This window comes from Myotis yumanensis, unplaced genomic scaffold, assembly GCF_028538775.1.
Source record: "Myotis yumanensis isolate MYYU_CA2020_CCGP unplaced genomic scaffold, mMyoYum1.0.hap1 SCAF_2, whole genome shotgun sequence".
NCBI classification, from domain to species: domain Eukaryota; kingdom Metazoa; phylum Chordata; class Mammalia; order Chiroptera; family Vespertilionidae; genus Myotis; species Myotis yumanensis.
Window position 1 is genome coordinate 37,894,091 of NW_027223753.1, and position 20,406 is coordinate 37,914,496.

Below are 20,406 nucleotides of genomic sequence, written 5' to 3' on the forward strand. Positions count from 1 at the left end.
GCTGAGGGAGGTAGCAGATGAGAAACAGGTGCGTGGAGGTACAGACAGCCGCCGCCATCACCGGGCGAGTCAGCTGTGGTCTTCTGCCGCGTTTTCTGGTCCCAGTCTGTGTTCCTCCCGGGGTCTCACTGGCAGGCCCCTGGCCTGGGCTTAAGGGAGGCCAGGCCTAGAAGAGGAAGTAGGAGTCCTCGGCCAGGCCCGCACGCAGCAGGCCCTTGGCCACGTCCTCGGTAAACTCGGCCGAGCCACAGACCAACGCAAACGGCTTTCTCCGGCAGGAGCCAACCAGCTCTTCAATCAGGTCCTGGCCCAGGCGGCCAAAGCGGGTCTTCTCCCGGTAACTCCAAGGAAGCTGTTCCGGGGAGTTCTCCTGGGATGATGAGAAACAGTGGGGGTGACTACTGGGGGTCCTCCGAGTTCACACACAGCTATCCCCGCCAAATGAGGAAACTGAGGCAGCAGGGATGGGAAGGCAACCTTCCCCTAGCCCTACCACAAGTCAGGCGCTTGCTCACACTGGACACAGCACCCACCGCCAGCCTGTAGGTAGGTAGTTACCCTCTGACAACAGGGGAGGCACAGGGAGGAGGGACATTCCGGGGGGCACACAATGAGGTAGGAGCAGAGGCAGGAGAACTCAGGCTCCTTTGTTCCTCACTGCCTCTTGGGGGCCACTGTACCTGTCACCGTGGGGCGAGTGTTTTCTCCCCATGACTGTGGGTCTCCCAGCATCTCTCCAAGGCTGTCCACACCATCACCCTGGGAGCATAACTGGCGTTCATCTGTTTAAGGCGTCAGTTAACTTATTGGTTTACCAGTATTTACTGGGTGGTCACTCTGTGCCTAGCACTGTGCTAGGCCTGGGGACAGGGCAGCTGCTCTGACAGGCAAGGTTCCTGGCCTCCTGCTGCCCATGCAGAGCTCCCAGCACTGCACTGGGACCAAGAGAGGGTCTCTCTCTCAGGGAAAGGTGGAGGTGGCTCAGGCTGCACAGAGCCAAGGGACCAGGGCTGGCTCTTTCTGTGCTTCTGGCTTGGCTGTGGCGTTCGGCCTCAGGGCCACTAAAGGAAAGCTCTGCTGCCGGCCGACTTGGAGCATAACATACGTATAAAAATTGTAGGAATCATTACGTATATATAGTTTGAAGAACTTTAACAAAGAACTCATGTAACCAGTACCCAAAGCAAACAAACAAAACCAACAGAACGGGACTATTCAGACCTCTGAGCTTCTAGTTCCTGGGCTAAGCAGAGGCAGGAGGTGAGAGGGGTTCGGGTTGGGTTGGAATCTGACTTTGCTGCCACTCCTGGCCGCGTGACTGTGACCTCTCTGAGCGAGTGTGGTGAGAGCGGGGTGATGGGAAACCTGGTAGAGGCTCCGTGAGGGCAGCCTCTAATCCAGTGATGGCGAACCTTTTGAGCTCGGCGTGTCAGCATTTTGAAAAACCCTAACTTAACTCTGGTGCCGTGTCACATACAGAAATTTTTTGATATTTGCAACCATAGTAAAACAAAGACTATATTTTTGATATTTATTTCATATACTTAAATGCCATTTAACAAAGAAAAATCAACCAAAAAAATGAGTTCGCGTGTCACCTCTGACACGCGTGTCATAGGTTCGCCTTCACTGCTCTAATCTCAGGTGCAGTCCAGAGCCTGGGCGCCCACCTCACGGAGCTCCTCTGACCCTGGGGGCCCCCTAAGGACAGCACTGTGGTGCTGATGGGTCCTCTGAGGACCTGGATCTTCCCGGCTCCCTCCAAGCTCCCACACATGCTAGGGGCCCTTGAGGGCAGGAACACTGGCCTCCCCTCTCCTTCCCATTGCCCGATTCTCTCAGGCCAGTTAGGCTCGCCCAGCCTCCTCAGTTGTACACCCCGAGATGCATAGGGTCTGGTTACTGCTCAGGTGGGGAGGGGACGGTAAACAATGTGCTGCTGCGAAGGAGAGCCCAGGCAGTGACAGTACAAACACCCACCCAGCCTGGGCTCAGGGAGCGCTTCCCGAATGGCGTTACCCAGCGGAGATGAGGGATGAGTAGGTGTTGGGTGAAGCAGGGAGGAGTACTCCTGGCAAAGGGAACGGTGCTGAGCACAGGCCCAGCAGCCAGAAGAGCAGACAGCACCTGCAAGCTCAGCAGACCAGTGCCACCAGAACGCGGCACGCAGGGAGGGCGTGCCTGGAGACAAGGCGGCAGAGGTCTGGCACAGCCATGCGGGCTGAGAGCAGTGGGGAGCCAGGGAAGGGCTGGAAGCAGGGTGGAGGTGTGTCAGAGTTGCCCTCCCAGCTGCAGGATGAAGGACAAATCAACAGGGGGTGTCTGGAGCAGGGAGACGCTCGAAGATGCAAGCTGTCGCTGCAACCAGGCAGGAGAGGGAGCATCCTGAGTGGAGGGAGTGCGGACAAACGGGAGGTGCCTGTCACTCCATCGTCCCTGCCACTGATGGCCAGCCCACTCGCCTGACCCATCCCAGGCCTCTGGCATCATCCAAGCCCCAGCCCAGAGCTGAAGGCCCTCTATTGCTGGTGAACTTGAACTCTACCCACAAGCCCAGGTTCGGGTGCCACCTCCTCTGTGAAACCCTCCCTGCTTGCTGCAGCATCCTGAACACCCTCAGCAGCACCCATCCCTGTGCTGTCTTATACTGATGAGCAGTAAGGGCAGGGCCTCTGGAGTAGGACCACCAGGGTTCATATCCAGCTTCCCACCAACTTGCTGTTACCTTGGGCAAGGTTCTTAAATCTCCTGAGCCTCAGTTTTCACATGTGTACAATGGGTATGATGGCAGCACAAAACTAAGGTTGTGGTGGGGGTTTACATGAGTTAACACACATGAAATGCTTAGAACAGTGCCAGGCAGAGAGAAAGTGCGCAAGGAGGGGAAGCCATTGTCAGCCATCCCTGTGGCTGTCTCCCATAAACAGGTGACGCCTGGATGGAAGAGAGCAGGTCATCCTCATCGGCACCTGGCATGTGGTTTGGAAAAAGGAAGCCAGGGCGATTCTGCCAGGTGCCAGCTTCCTGCCCCATCTGCCACCCTCCCTGACCAGGCCCTCGGGCAGGGGGCAGGGTGCTGCCAGGCAGCAGTGGCCTTCCCCTCACCCGCCTCTCGGCTGCGTCAGCCTTCTGCTTCGTTCCCCTGCCTGGGCACTGCTGCTGCTGCTCACGCTCCCCAAGCACAACCCTCTCCACAACTCTGTCCCATGGACAGGCCAGCAGACCCCGGGCCCTGGGGAGCCCCGGACCTCTGGTGCTGGGAAGGGAAGCCCAGTTTCCTGACACGCCCACCCGGCCACATGTCAAGGATCAGAGACGTCTTTAGGGACGCTCTAAAGCTGACTCAAAGAGGAAACTGGTGAGAAGGGTGGTCCAAAGTACAGGGCAATGAGGCTGACCCTGAGCAACAGAGCATGGAGGGAGGCACCAGCAGGGTACCCAACCCGGGGCTGCAGGAAAGAGAAATAAAGCTGCTGACAGGGGAAGACAGGTGAACAGAGAGAGCTAAGGGCTGAGCTTCAGGTAAGGGGCATGATGGGCCCCCATGCTATTAGGGCTCACAGGGGAGGGGCCAGGAAGGCCTGAGTGAATGAGGGGATGGGGAGCCAGAGGCAGGGGGGTCAGGAGGCAGAATCGCTTCCAGCCAGAGCAGCGGTTCTCAACCTGTGGGTCGCGACCCCTTTGGCGGTCAAACAACCCTTTCACAGGGGTCGCCTAAGACCATCCTGCATATCAGATATTTACATGACGATTCATAACAGTAGCAACATTACAGTTATGAAGTAGCAACGAAAATAATTTTATGGTTGGGTCACAACACGAGGAACTGTATTTAAAGGGCCAGAAGGGTGAGAACCACTGAGCTAGAGTGTCTGCAGCCAGGAGAGTGGGAAAGCAGCTTTCCTCGCAGGCAGGGGCAAAGTGATGTGGTAGGCATACAACTGCTGATGCCAGAGGGCAGATAACAGGCAGCAAAGCATGATGGGTGAGGGCTGGAGCTCTGGAGTCAGAGAGTCCAGGCTCAAATTCTGGCTGTACCCCATCGAGCAGCACCACTCGGGCTGGCACCTCCACCATCCTGAGCAGGTTTCCTCATCTGCATAATGAACAGGACACCTGCCTCCCTGCCAGGCGCATGGTGGGGATTCCACCAGGGGCTGGAACTTTGCAGCCTGGGCGCAGAGCCACAGCAGCCCTGGGACAGGGGCAGAAGTGCAGTCTCAATTGGGAAAGGAAGTCGCCGCCCGGGCTTACCTGGCTGAGAACAAAGAAGGTGCGGACGTTCCAGAAGCGGGCCTGCTCTTGCAGGAAGGTTTTCAGGTAGATGCCCTCAAAGGTCTTGAAGCAGCCGACCAGGGTGACAAAGGTCTCATCCTCCGCATTGTCCGTGATGCTGTGCAGGAGGGGCACCATGGGGGCCAGGCCGGTGCCCGAAGCCAGCATGAGCAGCTCACCGTACTGGGGAACAGGCGGGGTATAGACAGGAAGGTTGGGGGGTCTCACCCCACCCATCCACTTTGGGGCCTGTTCTTGGGCTTGCCTGAACCGGAGGGCCCTGCCCTTCCGAGTGCTCATCCCTCTGAGCGAGCCCCTCTGCCTCCTCTAGGATACCACCTTGCTTGTTAGTCTACAGCCTGGAAGGTCTGTGTAACAGAAATCAAGGAATCTGGTGCTGAAAGGGAGCCTGAGGGTGTAGCCCATCCTACAGTGGTTTGTTTTCCTGCTAAACATCCCCACAGGACTCTTACATGCTTCTGCTGACAGGTAGCCATTTCCTTGCCAGGCAGTTTGTTTTATGACGGACTGACCTCCTTTGCCAGGGAGGTCTTCCCACCTCACATTGAGCTAAAACCTGCTCTCAGCACAGCCTTGCCCACTGCTGCTATGCCGGCCCTGCACTCGGGCTGCTTCCTCTGTGCCAGGGCAGCCCTGCAGAGCTCTCAGGGCGCTGGTTTGGAAACCTGAGCCTGCCCCTCTCCAGACCACATTGGATACTTTATATAGATTCCTTCCCCTTTCTGAGCCCCTTACTGCCCGCCATACCATCCAGCCCTGATTCCCTGCCCTGCCGTCTCCCAGTCGTTAGCCTACCCTGGTCCTCCTCCTCCTGCTGCTCAGGTGCTGCCCTGGGAAGCCTTCCCTGAGCCAAGGACAGGTGAGGGGTCCTTCCTGTTTCCCACAGCCCCCCATGGACCTGCCTCACAACTGGCCATGCTGTGCTGTGGTCATCTGTTTGGGTGTCAGTCTCCCCGTTAGACCATGAGCTTCTGGAGTACAGGGGTCTTGTCTGACCCGTTCTGGCCCCAGGGTCCAGCAAGGGCCCGGCCCTGGATGAAGACATGGGAATGTGTGTGGAGGAACACACAGACCAATGCTAATGTGTCAGTCCTCCAGGCTGACTTGATGTCCATCTCCAATGAAGACAACTGCAGAGCAGCAAGACACCCCAGCCTCCTCAGGGGCCGGTGTCAATGTGTGGGACCCCATCTCTTCTTCCTCACTGCTGGGCCCTACATCCTCCCTAGACAGGAAGTGCAGGGGTTTCCATCCGTGTTCTGTGGATGCAAGGGAGCAGCCACGGGGCATGGAGAGGCTCCACCCAGAAAAGGTGGTGAAGACAACCTTCGTCAGGTGCACCTCAAGGTTGCAAGAAAACGGAGGATCCTCAGTGCCTGCTCTTAGGTCTGGGGGACACAGGGACATCCTCAACTGAAATGCAAGGCTGAAAATGGTTAGCACTAGGAGAATAGTGTAGAAGAGTGTTAATATATGTACACCCTGCCTGGCCAGCATGGCTCAGTGGTTGAGCATTCACCTATGAACCAAGAAGTCACGGTTCGATTCCTGGTCAGGGCACATGCCTGGGTTGCAGGCTCAATCCCCAGTGGGGCATACAGGAGGCAGCCAATCAATGATTCTCTCTCATCATTGATGTTTCTGTCTCTCTTTCCCTCTTCCTTCCTCTCTGAAATCAATAAAAATATACTTTAAAAGATATATATTTTTGCCTTGACCGGTTTGGCTCAGTGAATAGAGCGTGGGCCTGCGGACTCAAGGGTCCTGGGTTCGATTCCGGTCAAGGGCATGTACCTCGGTTGCGGGCACAACCCCAGTGGGGGATGTGCAGGAGGCAGCTGATCGATGTTCCTCTCTCATCGATGTTTCTAACTCTCTATCCCTCTCCCTTCCTCTCTGTAAAAAATAAAATATATTAAAAATATATATATATATTTTTAGAGTATATTTTGTATGTATGTGTGTGTATATATATATATATATATATATATATGTATATGCACACCCCTTATCTGTAAAATGAGGGTAGCAGTACTAGGAGCTGTTGTGAGGATTCAAATCAGAGCTTGGCACATACATGCTTGATATCACTATATGCACAAAGGTGTGTGCACTTGTTCATACACTGACGCATGGAAGAGGATCTAGAAGAATACATGCCAAGGTAGTAAGACTGATATGTCGGGGTAGATGGCCTGCAGGTGTTCTTTATTTTCTTCTTATTGCCTCTCTATATATCTGCTGATTTTTTTTGGGGGGGTAATGAACATGTATTGCATTTATAATAAGGAAAAACAAACGATAAAAGCTATTTTTAACTTAAACAAAAAGAACGGAGAGGAATGACTCATTCTCTTCCTTGTTTTTGTTTTCCTAATTAGAAAGGTAATAGGTGTTCATCACGGAGAATTTGGAAAGTATAATGAAGAAAATAAAAATCACCCCTTATTTCATCACCCAGAGCTGAAATAATGCTATCATTTAATTGCATTTTCTTTCCATATTTTTTTTCCTGTGCATTTTAACTTAGTTTCCCAGTCTGGTGTCTATTCAGTTTTATGCCTAGTGTTTGTCACTTGATCTTATAATATAAACATATAATATCAATTATAAACATAATTTTAAAATCCAGGATAATTCTTTTAAGTACCTGAAACCCAGTGTACTTAAATGTTCCCCTGTGGCTGAATACTCAGCTACCTCCAATTTCTTGCTACCATAAATAAAGCTGTAATGAACATGTGCAAGAGTCAGCATTTTGGATTCCTTCCACAGGACAGACTTCCAGAAGTGGAATTACTGGGTCAGAGATTCTTAAGACTCTTCATACTGCCAAACTGCCTTCCAGATATGCACCAACTGATGCAAAATTACTGATTCCTCCTGGGAACATCAGGGAAGGCTCTGCGCGTAGCATGAAGATAAGGAGAAGAGCCTTCCCGGCTGGGAAGCAGTGGCCTCCCAGGCAGTGAGCCATGAGACAGAATTAGGGGGCAGTCTCTGTGGTCTTGTAACAGGAATGTGCATCTGGAAAGATATCTGCGGGTGAGTGGGATCGGGGTCTTAAATACCAAGTACGTGAGTCGGAGTTTTCTAAGAGATGGGCCGTCATGGACAGTTCTGGAGCATGGGCAGGCGACTGTATTTCATAGTGCCTATTCCATCGCCTCCCATGTCCAGCCCCAAGGATACTCTCAGGCTTGGGTTTGGGCTCAGGAAGAATGGTACCGTGAGACTGAGAAACCCGAAACTGGAAGCTGCAGTCTTGGAGGCTAAGCTGGGGTGCAGAGGGGAGGGGTAGGGAGGGATGCGGTGGGGAGGGGGGAAGGAGGGGAGGGGGAAGGAGGGGAGGGGGGTCTCCTGAGGATTCCGTGTGCTGGCACTGACCTGGTTTGGTTTATAAAAGAAGTTTCCGAAAGGTCCTCGCCAGAAAGCCGTGTCTCCTGCTCTCAAGGACTCAACATACCGGGACATCAGCCCAGTCTGGTAGCACTGGGAGCAAACACAGGAGACCTCATCGGGACGGGCAGTGCTGCCAACCCACACCACACCAGCCATTCCCAGGGAGCCCTTTCTGCAACGCTAAATACTTTACAAGCGTCATCTCATTTAGTCATCCTCCTCATCCCGCAGAATTGGTACTGTCATTCCCAATGTTCAGAGGAGGCCCAGGAGCTTACACACCAGGGGAATGGTGAGGCTGGGATGAGAATCCATAGGACCTTCAGCTTTAACTACAGAGGTCTCAACCAAATAACTCAGGGCCCATACAGGTAACAGAACTGAATGCAGAACTGGGTATGAAATGGTTAATGACAACTAACACTCAGTCTCAGTACCAGAGGGCAGCAGGGAACGGTAGGGACTGTGGTAAATTGGGGAGAAAATGCTCCTTCTAAAGGAAGAAGCCACTTTGTAATTCCGGTAAGTTGGTGGGGCTGATGATGCCAGATCTGATTTTCCATAGGAGCAAAACATCCATATCTTTATGTTAAATCTCCCATTTTTGAAATGTCAGCAATTAAGTCAAATTTTTAAAACACTCTACAGGCCAAAACCAAATACAATTAGGGCTGGAATCAGTGTGTAGCCCACTCATTTGAAATCTCGGCATCAGCCTACACTGTTTCCTGGATGGATGAAAAAATGAAGGATGTGGAGATTCCTCCATGTGAGGCAGTCTACATTTTCTGAGGGCCTGCCTTCGCTGTGCCAGGCACCATGCTGAGGCTGCAGGGAAGACAGCTGGACCTGAATTCATTCATAAATATATGAATGAACAAATGAATGAACGAGTGGATCGATCAATCACTCAGTTATTCAGATTAAGGAGCTCACAGTCCAGGAGGGACCTGTCCTGTCTCAGACATACACACGGTAGAGACTACCTAATACTGCATGAGAAGGATAAAGTGCTGGGAGAACACTGAAGAGGTGCAGTCACTTCCAATGGAGCAGGATCAAGAATAGCTTCCTGGCCCTAGACGGTTTGGCTCAGTGGATAGAGCATCAGCCTGTGGACTGAAGGATCCCAGGTTCGATTCTGGTCAAGGGCACATGCCCTGATTGTGGGCTTGATCCCCAGTAGGGGGCGTGCAGGAGGCAGCCAATCAATGATTCTCATCATTGATGTTTTTATCTCTCTCTTCCTCTCTGAAATAACAAAAATACATTAAAAAAAAAAAAAAAGATAGCTTCCTGGAGGAGGAAGCATTTGAGCTGGACCTTGAAAACTGAGTAAGATCGAATTCTCTGGGAATGGGAGGTAGAGGGCAGAGAGGATTCTGGGCATCAAGTATGGTACGGTCACGGATAGGACAGCCCAGGTCAGGTGCTGGGAACAGCAAGTGGACACAGTAGGGTGGGGGTAGGAGGGAAGCACTGAACCACAGGACTGGAAGGGTATTTGATATGAGATTATAACCAGGCTGGGCTCTGGTCACCAGACATGCTTTTAGGCAACCCCAGTCACCTCTAGCACCATCCCTGACTTCCTTAGACACCATGTACCTGAAGCCAGGGAAGTCCTTGCTTGGCTCATCTGGCAGAGGTCTGGGAGGGAAGCTACAGTTCTCCTAACTCGCTGGAGGCTGTCTCAGAGCACACCTTGTTTTCTGGCCCCAGTCTCAGGGGAGGCACAGCCCACACGCAGCCTGGCTCAGTACACACTAGTTAACTAGGACTGACGCTGAACTTCTGTTCTTCCACTTGGAATTGTATTACCCAAGGGGCCTGGGGAGAATGACATCATCCCTCTGATGTCATCCCTTCTCCGTCTGTAAAATGGGGATATGACCTACTCTGTAGGGTGGTTATGAGGTTGAAACGAAACAATAAAGAGCCAGAAGCAGTGCCTGGTGCCCAGGAGGTGCCTGAGAATTGGGAACTCCTCCTTCTCGTCTACCAGGGAGGGTAAACCTAAAACCATCTGTCTGCCCAATTTGCAAAGACATTTCCAGCTCTTCCTAGCCAGCGGCTTAGGGGTAATTAAGCATCTCTCTATAGAGAGGCTTTCTGGGAAACCAAGGAGAAAAGCAGCCTTGCAGCTGGGAGGGGACTGTCTCTAGGCTTATCCTTTCAACAAAAACACACCCAGACAAGCAGCTTGGGGAAGCAGGCCATTTGGAGAGGATTTGTGGAATCTCCCAGACAAACAGTTGTGCGGAGAAGGGATCCCATCCAAGCTTATGTGGGAGGGAGTAAACACTCGGGCTCTGAAGGCAGGCAAGGGAGGTGGGAGCCAGAGACAGTGCTGGGGTCTTGGAGTCAGGAGGCCAGGGCTCACCATCTGCCACACTTACTGGCTGTGGAGCTTCAGGTTCTCCTGGGGCTTTAGTTTGCTTATCAATGAAATGGGGATAATCCCTGTCCTATAAGGGAGATAAAAGGATGTGAAAGCTATTCTTAAACACCGATGTTCCCTAGGACTGCATTTGAGAAGTGATGATCTAGAGCAGTGGTCGGCAAACTGCGGCTTGGCAAACTGCGGCTCGCGAGCCACATGCGGCTCCTTGGCCCCTTGAGTGTGGCTCTTCCACAAAATATCGACTTCTGCACATGGGCCACGAAGTTTCAATCACACTGTACGTGCGTGCCTGCACGTGGTATTTTGTGGAAGAGCCACACTCAAGGGGCCAAAGAGCCGCATGTGGCTCTCGAGCTGCAGTTTGCCGACCACGGATCTAGAGCTATGTATTAGGCTGACCCATACGACACTGCTGTTTCTGTAAGTCAAAAATATTAGAGTATCAGCAATTTCATGTAGTCCCACCTAATTATTTTTTCCACATAATTGGACCTTCATGACTTCTTATATACTTGGTGTCTATTCTTTGGGCCTCTTGGGTATTTTGTATCCAACCCACTTTGTTCATCTCATCTCTGCCAACCCCCTCACCACCTTGGCTGCCCCACAAGCACCTTTCCTCCTGCCATCCAGACTGGGAACAGTTTCCACAAGACCCTGCTCTGTTTCACCTCTCCCTGCCTTTGGTTATCCATCCTCTTGGCCTAGATGCCATTCCCTGCCACTGCCAATGTCTACTCCTCCTTTAAGACCCAACTGAAATGCCCCGCCCCGACCACTTCCCCGAGAAGTAATCTCAGGTTAGTTTGGTCCACGAGGTGCTCCGCATCCCACTTTTCCTTGCATGGCCCCTTTCGATCCAGGACAAATAAGCAGTTCCCCCATCAGGCCTCCTTCTCCACTGCACATGCAGTTCCCAGCACTTAGACCAGTGGTTCTCAACCTTCTGGCCCTTTAAATACAGCTCCTCATGTTGTGACCCAACCATAAAATTATTTTCGTTGCTACTTCATAACTGTAATGTTGCTACTGTTATGAATCGTCATGTAAATATCTGATATGCAGGATGGTCTTAGGCGACCCCTGTGAAAGGGTTGTTTGACCGCCAAAGGGGTCGCGACCCACAGGTTGAGAACCACTGACTTAGAGCTTCCGCCCACCTTTCCCTCTGGCTCCATCCACCTTTCCCTCTGGTTCCCCACTCCTTTACTTAAACATACAGCATCTTCTTCGAGGAGGCCCAGCCTGCTTTCCATAGCTCCAGCCACCCTGTGCTGTACTGGGGCCTCCTGGCAATGTGTCTCACACTCTGTACTGTTCTGGCTGCTCCGCTGTCTGAGGACCCCCATGCCCATCACACAATGGGTCCCCTTTCCCCTCAGGCTCAGTGCTCTCTCCACTGACAGGCACAAAAATGAGGAGCAGCTTTCACTTGCTCAGTCTGAGGCTCCTTTTCATAAAACCTGTCAGGAATAAGCCCTCTGTTGGGGGTCGCCCCTCTCTTCCCTCGGGCCAGCCTCCTTCCATGTGAGCAATGGCTCTTCCACATCAGTGGGAATTGCTCCATCCCACCCAAGCCAGCAAATGGGGGCTTCCGTCCACAGCTTGGAGCATCGTGTGAGTCAGCTCACCTTGATTAAAACTTCAAAGTAGCCTTCTGCATTGACAGGGCTGATGGGTGTGTAGGCTCTCTGGATTTCTAAGCCATCTACTATCCCTCTGGGAGAGAGAAGGACTCAGTCAGGCAGGCAGGCAGGCATTCGACAAACCCGTCTAGGATCCACTCCACCAGGCTGGTGAAAGCAAAGGTGGGCCTGGTCATCGCCAGTGGTCCTCACTGAGGGGCGAGCAGGGAAAAAGAGCACCGAGTCCCCCGCTGCCCCATGCTGGCTGCATCCCCCCACAGGTCATCTATATATATAAAAGCCTAAGCGACCTTTACAGAGAACCAACCAGAACAACTGGTTGCTATGATGCATACTGACCACCAGGGGGCAGACACTCAATGCAGAAGCTGCCCCCTAGTGGTCAGTGCGCTCCCACAGGAGGAGCGCTGCTTAGCCAGAAGCCAGGCTCACGGCTGGTGAGCGCAGCAGCAGTGGCGGGAGCCTCTGCCACCTCCAGGGCAGTGTTAAGGAGCAGCAAGCTGAGCCGTAAGGAACAGTGAGCAGGCAGGCAGTAAGGAGCGAGGGTTCCTGGACTGCAAGAGGGCGCAGTATGGGCTGAGGGACCCCCTCCCCCAGTGCACATATTTTGTGCACCAGGCCTCTAGTTCCTCTATAAATTATGATCCATATGAAACTGCCCCCTTTGATGAAATGGGCCAACCATCTTTGTCCCTGTGGTGTAGCTCCACTGGGATTAAAGATGGGAAAGTGCTTCAAGAGTACATTGATACCTGGCCTGTGTTGCTCAGTGGTTGAGCACTGACCCATGCACCAAGAGGTCACCAGTTCAATTCTTGGTCAAGGCACTTGCCAGGGTTGTGGGCTCAGTCCCTGGTGGGGGACATGCAGGAGGTGGCCGATGGATGTTTCTCTCTCATCAATGTTTCTCTCTCTCCCTCTCTCTCTAAAATCAATAAAAACATATATATATATTTTAAAGGATACATTGATGATGTGAGCTGTTTTTAGGACATCAATGTGTTTTTTTCCTGACTTCTTCTCAACCATAGAATGATAAAGATAAAAACAGCTGTTTTTAACAAGTTGTTTATTAAATACTTACTACCATGTGCCAGGTTCATTAGATTGGGAAGGACCCTCAAAGGTGCCCTAGTCCAGTGGTCGCCAACTGGTGGTCCGTGAGGTCCAAAAGGTTGGCAACCGCTGCCCTAGTCCAAAGCCCGACCCCGGGTATAAATCCTCCGCACAATGTTGTCAACAAGGGTGCAGGATGATTGTCATGAAAATAGCACCCTTGTTGTCTTACATGCCTACTACACACCAAGCATATTATATGCATTATCTTCTTTAATTCAAATAATAACCCAAGTGAAAAACCCAAGGCTCAGAGAAGGAAAGCCACTTGCCCAAGGTCACCCACAGCTCTGACTGCCGAGCCACGTTCCTCACCACCACTCCTCAGAGCCCCCCTTCTCCAGCCCTGCAATGTCCGCAAAGGTTTTTGTAAAAGGCCTGTCCTGCCCAGTCGGTGTAGCTCAGTGAGCAAGTGAGTGCTGACCCACGAACCAGGAGGTTAGGGTTCAATTCCCGGTCAGGCATATCGTAGGTTGCTGGCTCGATCCCCAGTAGGGGGCCTGCAGGAGGCAACCAATCAATGATTCTCTCTCATGTTTCTATCCCTCTCTCCCTTCCTCTCTCAGAAATCAGAGGAGTGGTTAAGAGTGTGACTCAAGAGCTGGGCTTGGATGCAAAGAGCTCGGTGACATTTGCTACAACAGGCAAAACTGACATGCTACAGAGGGAGCAACCACTCACTGGGAACACCGGGAACCTCAGGGGGCCTCCTGGAGCTGGGATTAAAGGATGAGCAGGCCACTGACAGGCGAGAATGGGAAGTAATTCCAGGCAGGGCAATACTGGGCAAAAGCTCAGAGGTAGGATGATGTAGGGCAGGAACTGGTGAGTGGATCATGAGGCTGGAACAAGGGGCACATATGCAGCAGGAGGAGAGAGAAGAACTTGATGAGAAAGGAAGCTGGGAGTCTGGGTTAGGATGTCATTATGGAGGCGTCATGAGCACAGGTGTTGGAACAGGGAGTGACATGGTCAGCTGCATGGGTTAGGAAGGTCACTGGAGTGGCCGAGAGGGTGGAGGAGAGGGAGGGAGTTCCTGACTTATGGTCGGTTGCATGGAGCTGTGACCTGCCCTCTGGCCCCTCCCACCCATGGGAATGGTGAGCTTTAAGGACTGCCAGCCAGGCCACAGGCCAGATCGAGCTGGGCACAAACACCAGGGGTCAGTGCAAGGCAAGTGGCCAGAGGGTGACCAGTAATATGCTCTCTCTTGGTTCTCGTCATCCTCTGGCTTCACCTTCTGTCTCCTTTGCTGGCTCTTCCTCCTCTTGCCAATACCGTAAATGCTAGAGTAGCCAGGGTTTGGTTCCCCGCCCTTCCCTCTTTCCATGCCACGTGCTCCCAAATGCTGTCCAGGTAGATGCCAAAGATTCCCATGCCCATGTCTGCAGCTCAGATCTCTCTGCTGAGCCTCATATCCACAGAGTTAACTGCCCGGCAGAGGCCTCCATCTGGAGGTCCCAAAGGGTCTTTGTGCCTGGGCAGGTGAGGGTGGAAACAAAGGCGGGAGCAGAGTACACAGGTAGGCTAGGAGGAAGAAGAAACTCGAGAGTGGTTAAGAGTGTAACTCAGGCCGAAACCGGTTTGGCTCAGTGGATAGAGCGTCGGCCTTCGGACTGGGGTCCCGGGATCGATTCCGGTCAAGGGCATGTACCTGGGTTGCGGGCACATCCCCAGTGGGAGGTGTGCAGGAGGCAGCTAATCAATGTTTCTCTCTCATCAATGTTTCTAACTCTCTCTCTCCCTTCCTCTCTGTAAAAAATCAATAAAATATATTTTTAAAAAATTTAAAAAAAAGAGTGTAACTCAGGAGCTGGGTTGTCTGAGTTTGAATGCTGGCTCCACAACTTACTGGCTATGTGATACAGGGCAAGTCCCTTGTTCTCAAAGACAGTGTCCTTTCTATCGACTGGTGCAAATCATATTGGTTAATACCACAGGCGCTAGAGCCACACTGCCTGCCTTCCAATCCTGGCTCCAACATTTCCCAACTGTGTGACCTTGGGCAAGTTACTAAGCCTCTGTGACTTCAGTTTCTTCGAGGGTATGCTAATGGTACCTACCACTCGGGATTTTGTGAGAATTAAATGAGCTCATAAGCACACAGAATTGTCCCTGGGATAGTATGTGCTATTAGTGTTTGCTATTTTATTTACTATGAAAATGCATTCTTGTTCAATCCCAAGAACCCTCTGAATCATGTATTACTATGTCTACTTTGAAGATGATTAATGGGGGGTTAAGCCGTCGCCCTAGGCCACACAGCTAGCAAAGGGCAAAGCAGGGCTGCAAAGCTTTGATCCTCCCACTGCCTGAGTGTACCGTAGGATGAGGTGCTGGCCGGGCCGCAGGCCGAGCTGGCTGCTCCCGGGTAGTGCAAACCGCACACGGTAGGTATCCTGAGTGAGTTTGTCCATGGCACTGATGCGGAAGGCCAGGAACGTCTCTGGGCTCAGTTTGGAGGGGAAGTTCTGCAACAGGAAAATATCCAGCAGTTAGAAGGCGGGACTCAAGAGACATGCAAGCATCTTCCCCACTTTCCCCAGGGAGAGGCTATCTATCCTGGCAGACCTGAGGCCAGACAGATGCTGCCACCCGAGCCCTCTGGTCTGAGGAGTCCCTTACCGGTGATTCCTTCCCTCTTAGCAGGCTTCTGTCCTTGCTGGCTCGGGCTGCCTCCCACCTTGCCAGGTCTCGGTCATAGAGGTCGAACACACAGGGTGAACAGCCACTGCCGCAGCACTGGGAGGGCAAGGGCTCCACAGGCCGAAGCTGCAGCCAGGCTTCCTCATCATCGTCCTCCTCCTTCTCATCCATCATCAGAGGCTCAGGCAGCCTGGGGGGGGTGGACAACAGGTGCTCTTCCCAGAGCAGGCCTGGCTCTGTGAGAGTCACTGGCCCAGGCCCCGTTCCCTGGAAGGTCCGGAGAGGGAAAACATGTCGTTACACTCTGATCACCTGGACTCCTCCCATCCTCCTGAGGCTTGCAGATGCCTTGCGGGTGTGCGTGCGCTGTGTGAGCACTGAGGACAGGGATGAACCACCCTGGAGTCTGGTGCCTGGAGGGGGAGGCAGGCAAACAGAACAGAACCATCAAAGCTGGTGTCAAGGTTTCCTGACCTTTTCCTGTGCTCTGAGTGCTGGATTAAGCACTTTACATAGAAAATCTTGTTGAATTTTTAAAATATTTTAAAATTCCACAGGCCAATTGAAGTAAAAGAGGACGTTCTCTCCCTCTTGCCTGAGAATAGAACTGAGGATAAATCTCATGTCACAGAACATTATTTGATTAAATATCATTCCTCTAAAATGCAACGACCTCTAAGAGCTTTGATTTCCTCTCATTCATTCCTGCCGTAGACACGAACAGGGGCGCTGAAGGAGGTGCTGGGATGCAGAGGTGAGTGAGCCTAGTCTGTGCTCTGGAGGAGCTCCTGGCCTTGTGGGAGAGTCAGCCACTAAAGCAGCGGTTCTCAACCTGTGGGTCGCGACACCTTTGGGGGTTGAACGACCCTTTCACAGGGGTCACCTAAGATCATCGGAAAAACACATATATAATTACATATTTTTTGTGTGTGATTCATCACTATGCTTTAATTATGTTCAATTTGTAACAATGAAAATACATCCTGCATATCAGATATTTGCATTACGATTCATAACAGTAGCAAAATTACAGTTATGAAGTAGCAACGAAAATAATTTTATGGTTGGGGGTCACCAGAACATGAGGAACTGTATTAAAGGGTCGCAGCGTTAGGAAGGTTGAGAACCACTGCTCTAAAGGGAGAATAACCATATAGAACAGATGCCACCAACTGAGCCAGAGTCTACGCTAAGCACCTTGCACTGCCTCACTCAATCCATGTTCTTCCTCGCCTCACAGAACACTGAGGCCCAGGTCAGGAAGCCAGAGTGGTAAGGTTAGCAGGTCTCTTATGTCTCCAGGCTAGTGCTCTTTCTCACTAGATTTCATGCTTTTGGAGGACGGGGGAGAATGGAGTAAGGGGGGGGCGGTGGTCTTCATACAATTCCCAGTGCCTGATGGCACAGAACAGGGGTCCAACTTGCCAAACTGTCACTGAATTTTATGGCTACCCTGGAGCCTCCCAATGGCACTAATTTCATTTGTGCGTAAAGTGCTAGGATCAAGGTGTGGGCCAAGTCTGTGGAAGGGCTGAGGGCTAAACCACTAAGTTGGCCAGAGGATCTGAAAGTCCTGTTTCTTGGTTACCAATCACTTCCCAGGAATCTTTTTTTAGAGAGAGAGGAAGGGAGAGAGGCGGCAGGAAGAGAGGGAGAGAGAGAGAGGGAGAGGAGAGAGACATCGATTTGTTGTGCCACCTATGTATGCATTCATTTGTTCATTCTTGTATGTTCCCTGACCAGGGATCAAACCCACAACCTTGCCGTATTGGGAACGACACTCTAATCAACTGAGCTACTGGGCCAGGGCCTTCCCAAGGAATATTAATCGTTAAGAACTTTTCCACTTTTCCTGCTTCCCACATCCATTTACACTGGAGCTTCCCACAGGCCCAAAGGATGTGCTTCTAGTCTCTCTACACCATCCATCAGTGCACCTGCCACCAGCTCTGATGACACCAGTCCCCTGCTTAGCAACTTCTAACAGCTCCCCATCGCCTACTGGATTGAATCCAATCTTCTTGCCTGATGCCCAAGGCTCTTCCTGATCAGAGCTTGTCCAAATTTTCTTATCACTTACTCTCATTGGTTTTAGAAGGGTAGTCCCCCTGTGTGCAATAAATCTATCTTATAGAGGAAAGGGTTTGGCTTCAGAAAACCTGGTTCTACTACTGGTGCTATTTCAGGAAGGCTTAGCAGGCTGGGACCCTCTTGAGGGCAAGGGTGGTATCTTATTTTTTCTGTATTCTACCACCAAGCTCAGGCCTGGCATTTGGAAGGCTCCAGTGAGTGGTGAGTGCTCATTCTGTTTACAGATAAAGTCTAGGAGCCAGGCACAGTGCTAGGTGCTACGCTATAGCAGAGGTAAAAGGGACATGGGTCCATCTTCACAGAGCTTGCAGCCTAGCATGGTGTTACATCAATTTGACTCACTTTTATTGCATGTGATGTGCCAGGTATGTATATGAGGGAATGAGGTCTGGTACCCTCTTTATGTCAATTCATTTTAATTTTTTAATTTTTATTGATTTCAGAGAGAAAGTGAGGGAGAGGGAGAGAGAGAAAGAGAGAGAGAAACATCAATGATGAGAGAGAATCATTGATTGGCTGCCTCCTGTACAATCACACTGGGGATCGAGCCTGCAACCTGGGCATGTGCCCTGACTGGAAATTGAACTGTGACCTCCTGGTTCATAGGTCAATGCTCAACCACTGAGCCATGCCAGCCAGGCTATGCCAATTTCTTACTCTCTGCAATAGAACCATGAACAGACTAGTGAATTTCAGAGGGAAGGTGGGGGTAGGGAGGTAGAGAGATTAACTGGGGAACCTATATGCATACTAGAGACCCGGTGCATGAAATTCGTGCATGGTGTTGGGGAGGGGTCCCTCAGCCCGGCCTGCACCCTCTTGCAATCCAGGACCCCTTGGGGGATGGCCGACTGCCGGTTTAAGCCGACTGCCGGTTTAAACCGGCACTCAGACATCCCTCTGGCAATCCGGGACTGCTGGCTCCTAGCCGCTCGCCTGCCTGCCTGCCTGATTACCCCTAACCACTCTGCCTGCCGACCTCATCGCCCTAACCACTCACCTGCCTGCCTGCCTCATCACCCTAACCACTCACCTGCCTGTCTGATTGATCATCCCTAACCCCTCTGCCTGCCTGCCTGATCTCTCTCCCTTAACTCCTCTGCTTGCCTGCCTGTTTCCCCTAACCACTCACCAGCCTGCCTGATTGCCCCTAACCACTCTTTCTACCTTCCTGATAGCCCCTAACCACTCACCTGCCTGCCTGATTGCCCCTAACTGCTTGCCTACCTACCTGATCACCCCTAACCACTTGCCTGCCTGCTTGATCGCCCCTAACTGCTTGCTTGCCTGCCTGATCACCCCTAACCACTCTGCCTGCTTGCCTGATTGCCCCTAACCACTTGCTTGCCTGCCTGATCGCCCCTAACCGCCTCTGCCTTGGCCCCCGCCGTAGCGGCTTCGTCCAGAAGGTCGTTCAGCTGTCTGGTCTAATTAGCATATTACACTTTTATTATTATAACCCATGGACACAGACAATAGTGTGGTGAAAGCTTGGGAGGGGCGGGTGGTTGGAGGAGGGGGTCCATGGGAAAAAACACACACAAAAAAACAAAAGAAATCTGTAATGCTTTCAACAATAAAGATAAATTTAAAAGAAAGATAAAGTGAGATGAGGGAAAGAACTCCATTTATTGTAAGCAGCTATACATTGTGAGGGTTATTCCTATCAGTCTTTGCCTTGAATTTACCTTTTCCATGTTTTAGTAATCCCACTTTCTCTGGTATTTTGGAAATTGGTAGAGAAGTTGGCCATGTCAGTCACAAATTTTAAAGACCCGGTTCACGCCTCCTTCCCGTCTCTACCTTTTCAGTCTCAGAGGCACCACCTTCCAGCCATGCCTTGATACCCATTGCCTCTACCTGGATGACGCTCCTCACCCTTCAGGCCTTGCTTAAAGGTCACCTCCCCTCCGAGGCCCTCCCTGAACCGCCCCTTCTCATTCTCCATCATGCACACTATTTGCTTCTACTAGTATTCATTCGTTAAACATGTATTTACTATGTGTCAGGCACTGTTCTGTGTGTGTGTGGGGGGGGGGGGGGGGCAGGTATATCAGAGAAGAAACAGAAATCCCTGGAATTCACATTCTAGTGGGAGATAGTCATTAAATAAGATCAGAACGGAAAACATACAGCATGTTTGTGTTAAATGCTGAAGAGGAAAAAACTGGGGAAAGGGACAGGGTGTGTATGTGTGTGTGTGTGTGTGTGTGTGTGTTCTCCAACTGCTTGTTTGCTTCCTGGCTGTTTCCACTCTATACGATCACAGTGGGCATGTGATAACGAGGTGTTGCTCCAGGAGCAAAGGCCGCCTCCATCGCTCTGGCCCTGCTTCCAGGAGGCGGAAAGGGAAATCCCGAGGAAAAGGGAGGAAAGTCAGTCCCTCTGGGCGCTGGGAAGAGGCCTGCACCACGAGCCGCGGCGCTGGTGTGTGGACAGGGCCGCTGTCAGGCGAGGGAGAGGGACGCGGTAACGGGCCCGCAGCTGCGAGAAGTTGGGGAGAGGGAAGAGCACTTAGCGCACCTACTACGTGCAGGGCGCTGCGCAGGTGCGCTGGCCTAGGCGTTTCTATTCTGTCTTTACAGCAAAGGGCCCTGGGCTCAGAGGGAAGTCCTTGCCAAGCTCCAGCCGCTGGTTAGCGGCCCAGGTTCCTCCGAGTCCGGGTTTGAAGTCTAGGTGCTCTGGTCCCGTCCCTGCCCCGACCCGACCACTCACCTACAGCTGGGCTTCCCTTCACCGGAGGATCCTTCCTGTTCCCGCCCCCGAGGGTGGGGCAAGACAAGGATGCCTGGCCTTGATTGGTTC

The 20,406-nt window shown here is 51.9% G+C and overlaps 1 protein-coding gene across 2 annotated transcripts; it reads right to left on the reverse strand.

The window, feature by feature from the left end:
* On the reverse strand, nucleotides 1-20,351 carry CYB5RL (cytochrome b5 reductase like). 2 transcript variants are annotated; one of them, XM_070403343.1, is made up of 7 exons: nucleotides 20,317-20,351; nucleotides 15,490-15,777; nucleotides 15,187-15,335; nucleotides 11,734-11,821; nucleotides 7,684-7,788; nucleotides 4,255-4,458; nucleotides 1-370 (listed from the first exon to the last, which is right to left on the reverse strand). In XM_070403343.1, exons 2-7 carry the CDS (start codon nucleotides 15,682-15,684, stop codon nucleotides 167-169), a joined length of 945 nt encoding a protein of 314 aa, XP_070259444.1. In that variant the 5' UTR covers nucleotides 15,685-15,777; nucleotides 20,317-20,351; the 3' UTR covers nucleotides 1-166. The 2 variants fall into 2 exon arrangements, with proteins under 2 accessions (XP_070259444.1, XP_070259445.1); XM_070403344.1 differs by lacking the exon at nucleotides 7,684-7,788.
* Between the last annotated feature and the right edge of the window lie 55 nt (nucleotides 20,352-20,406).

Coding starts and splice junctions, on each gene's coding strand:
- CYB5RL (XM_070403343.1), bottom strand. CDS start 15,684: ATGATGGATGAGAAGGAGGAGGACGATGATGAGGAAGCCTGGCTGCAG. Junction 15,336..15,489: donor TAAGAGGGAAGGAATCACCG/GTAAGGGACTCC, acceptor TTCCTGTTGCAG/AACTTCCCCTCCAAACTGAG. Junction 4,459..7,683: donor TCTTTTATAAACCAAACCAG/GTCAGTGCCAGC, acceptor CCTGTTCCCCAG/TACGGTGAGCTGCTCATGCT.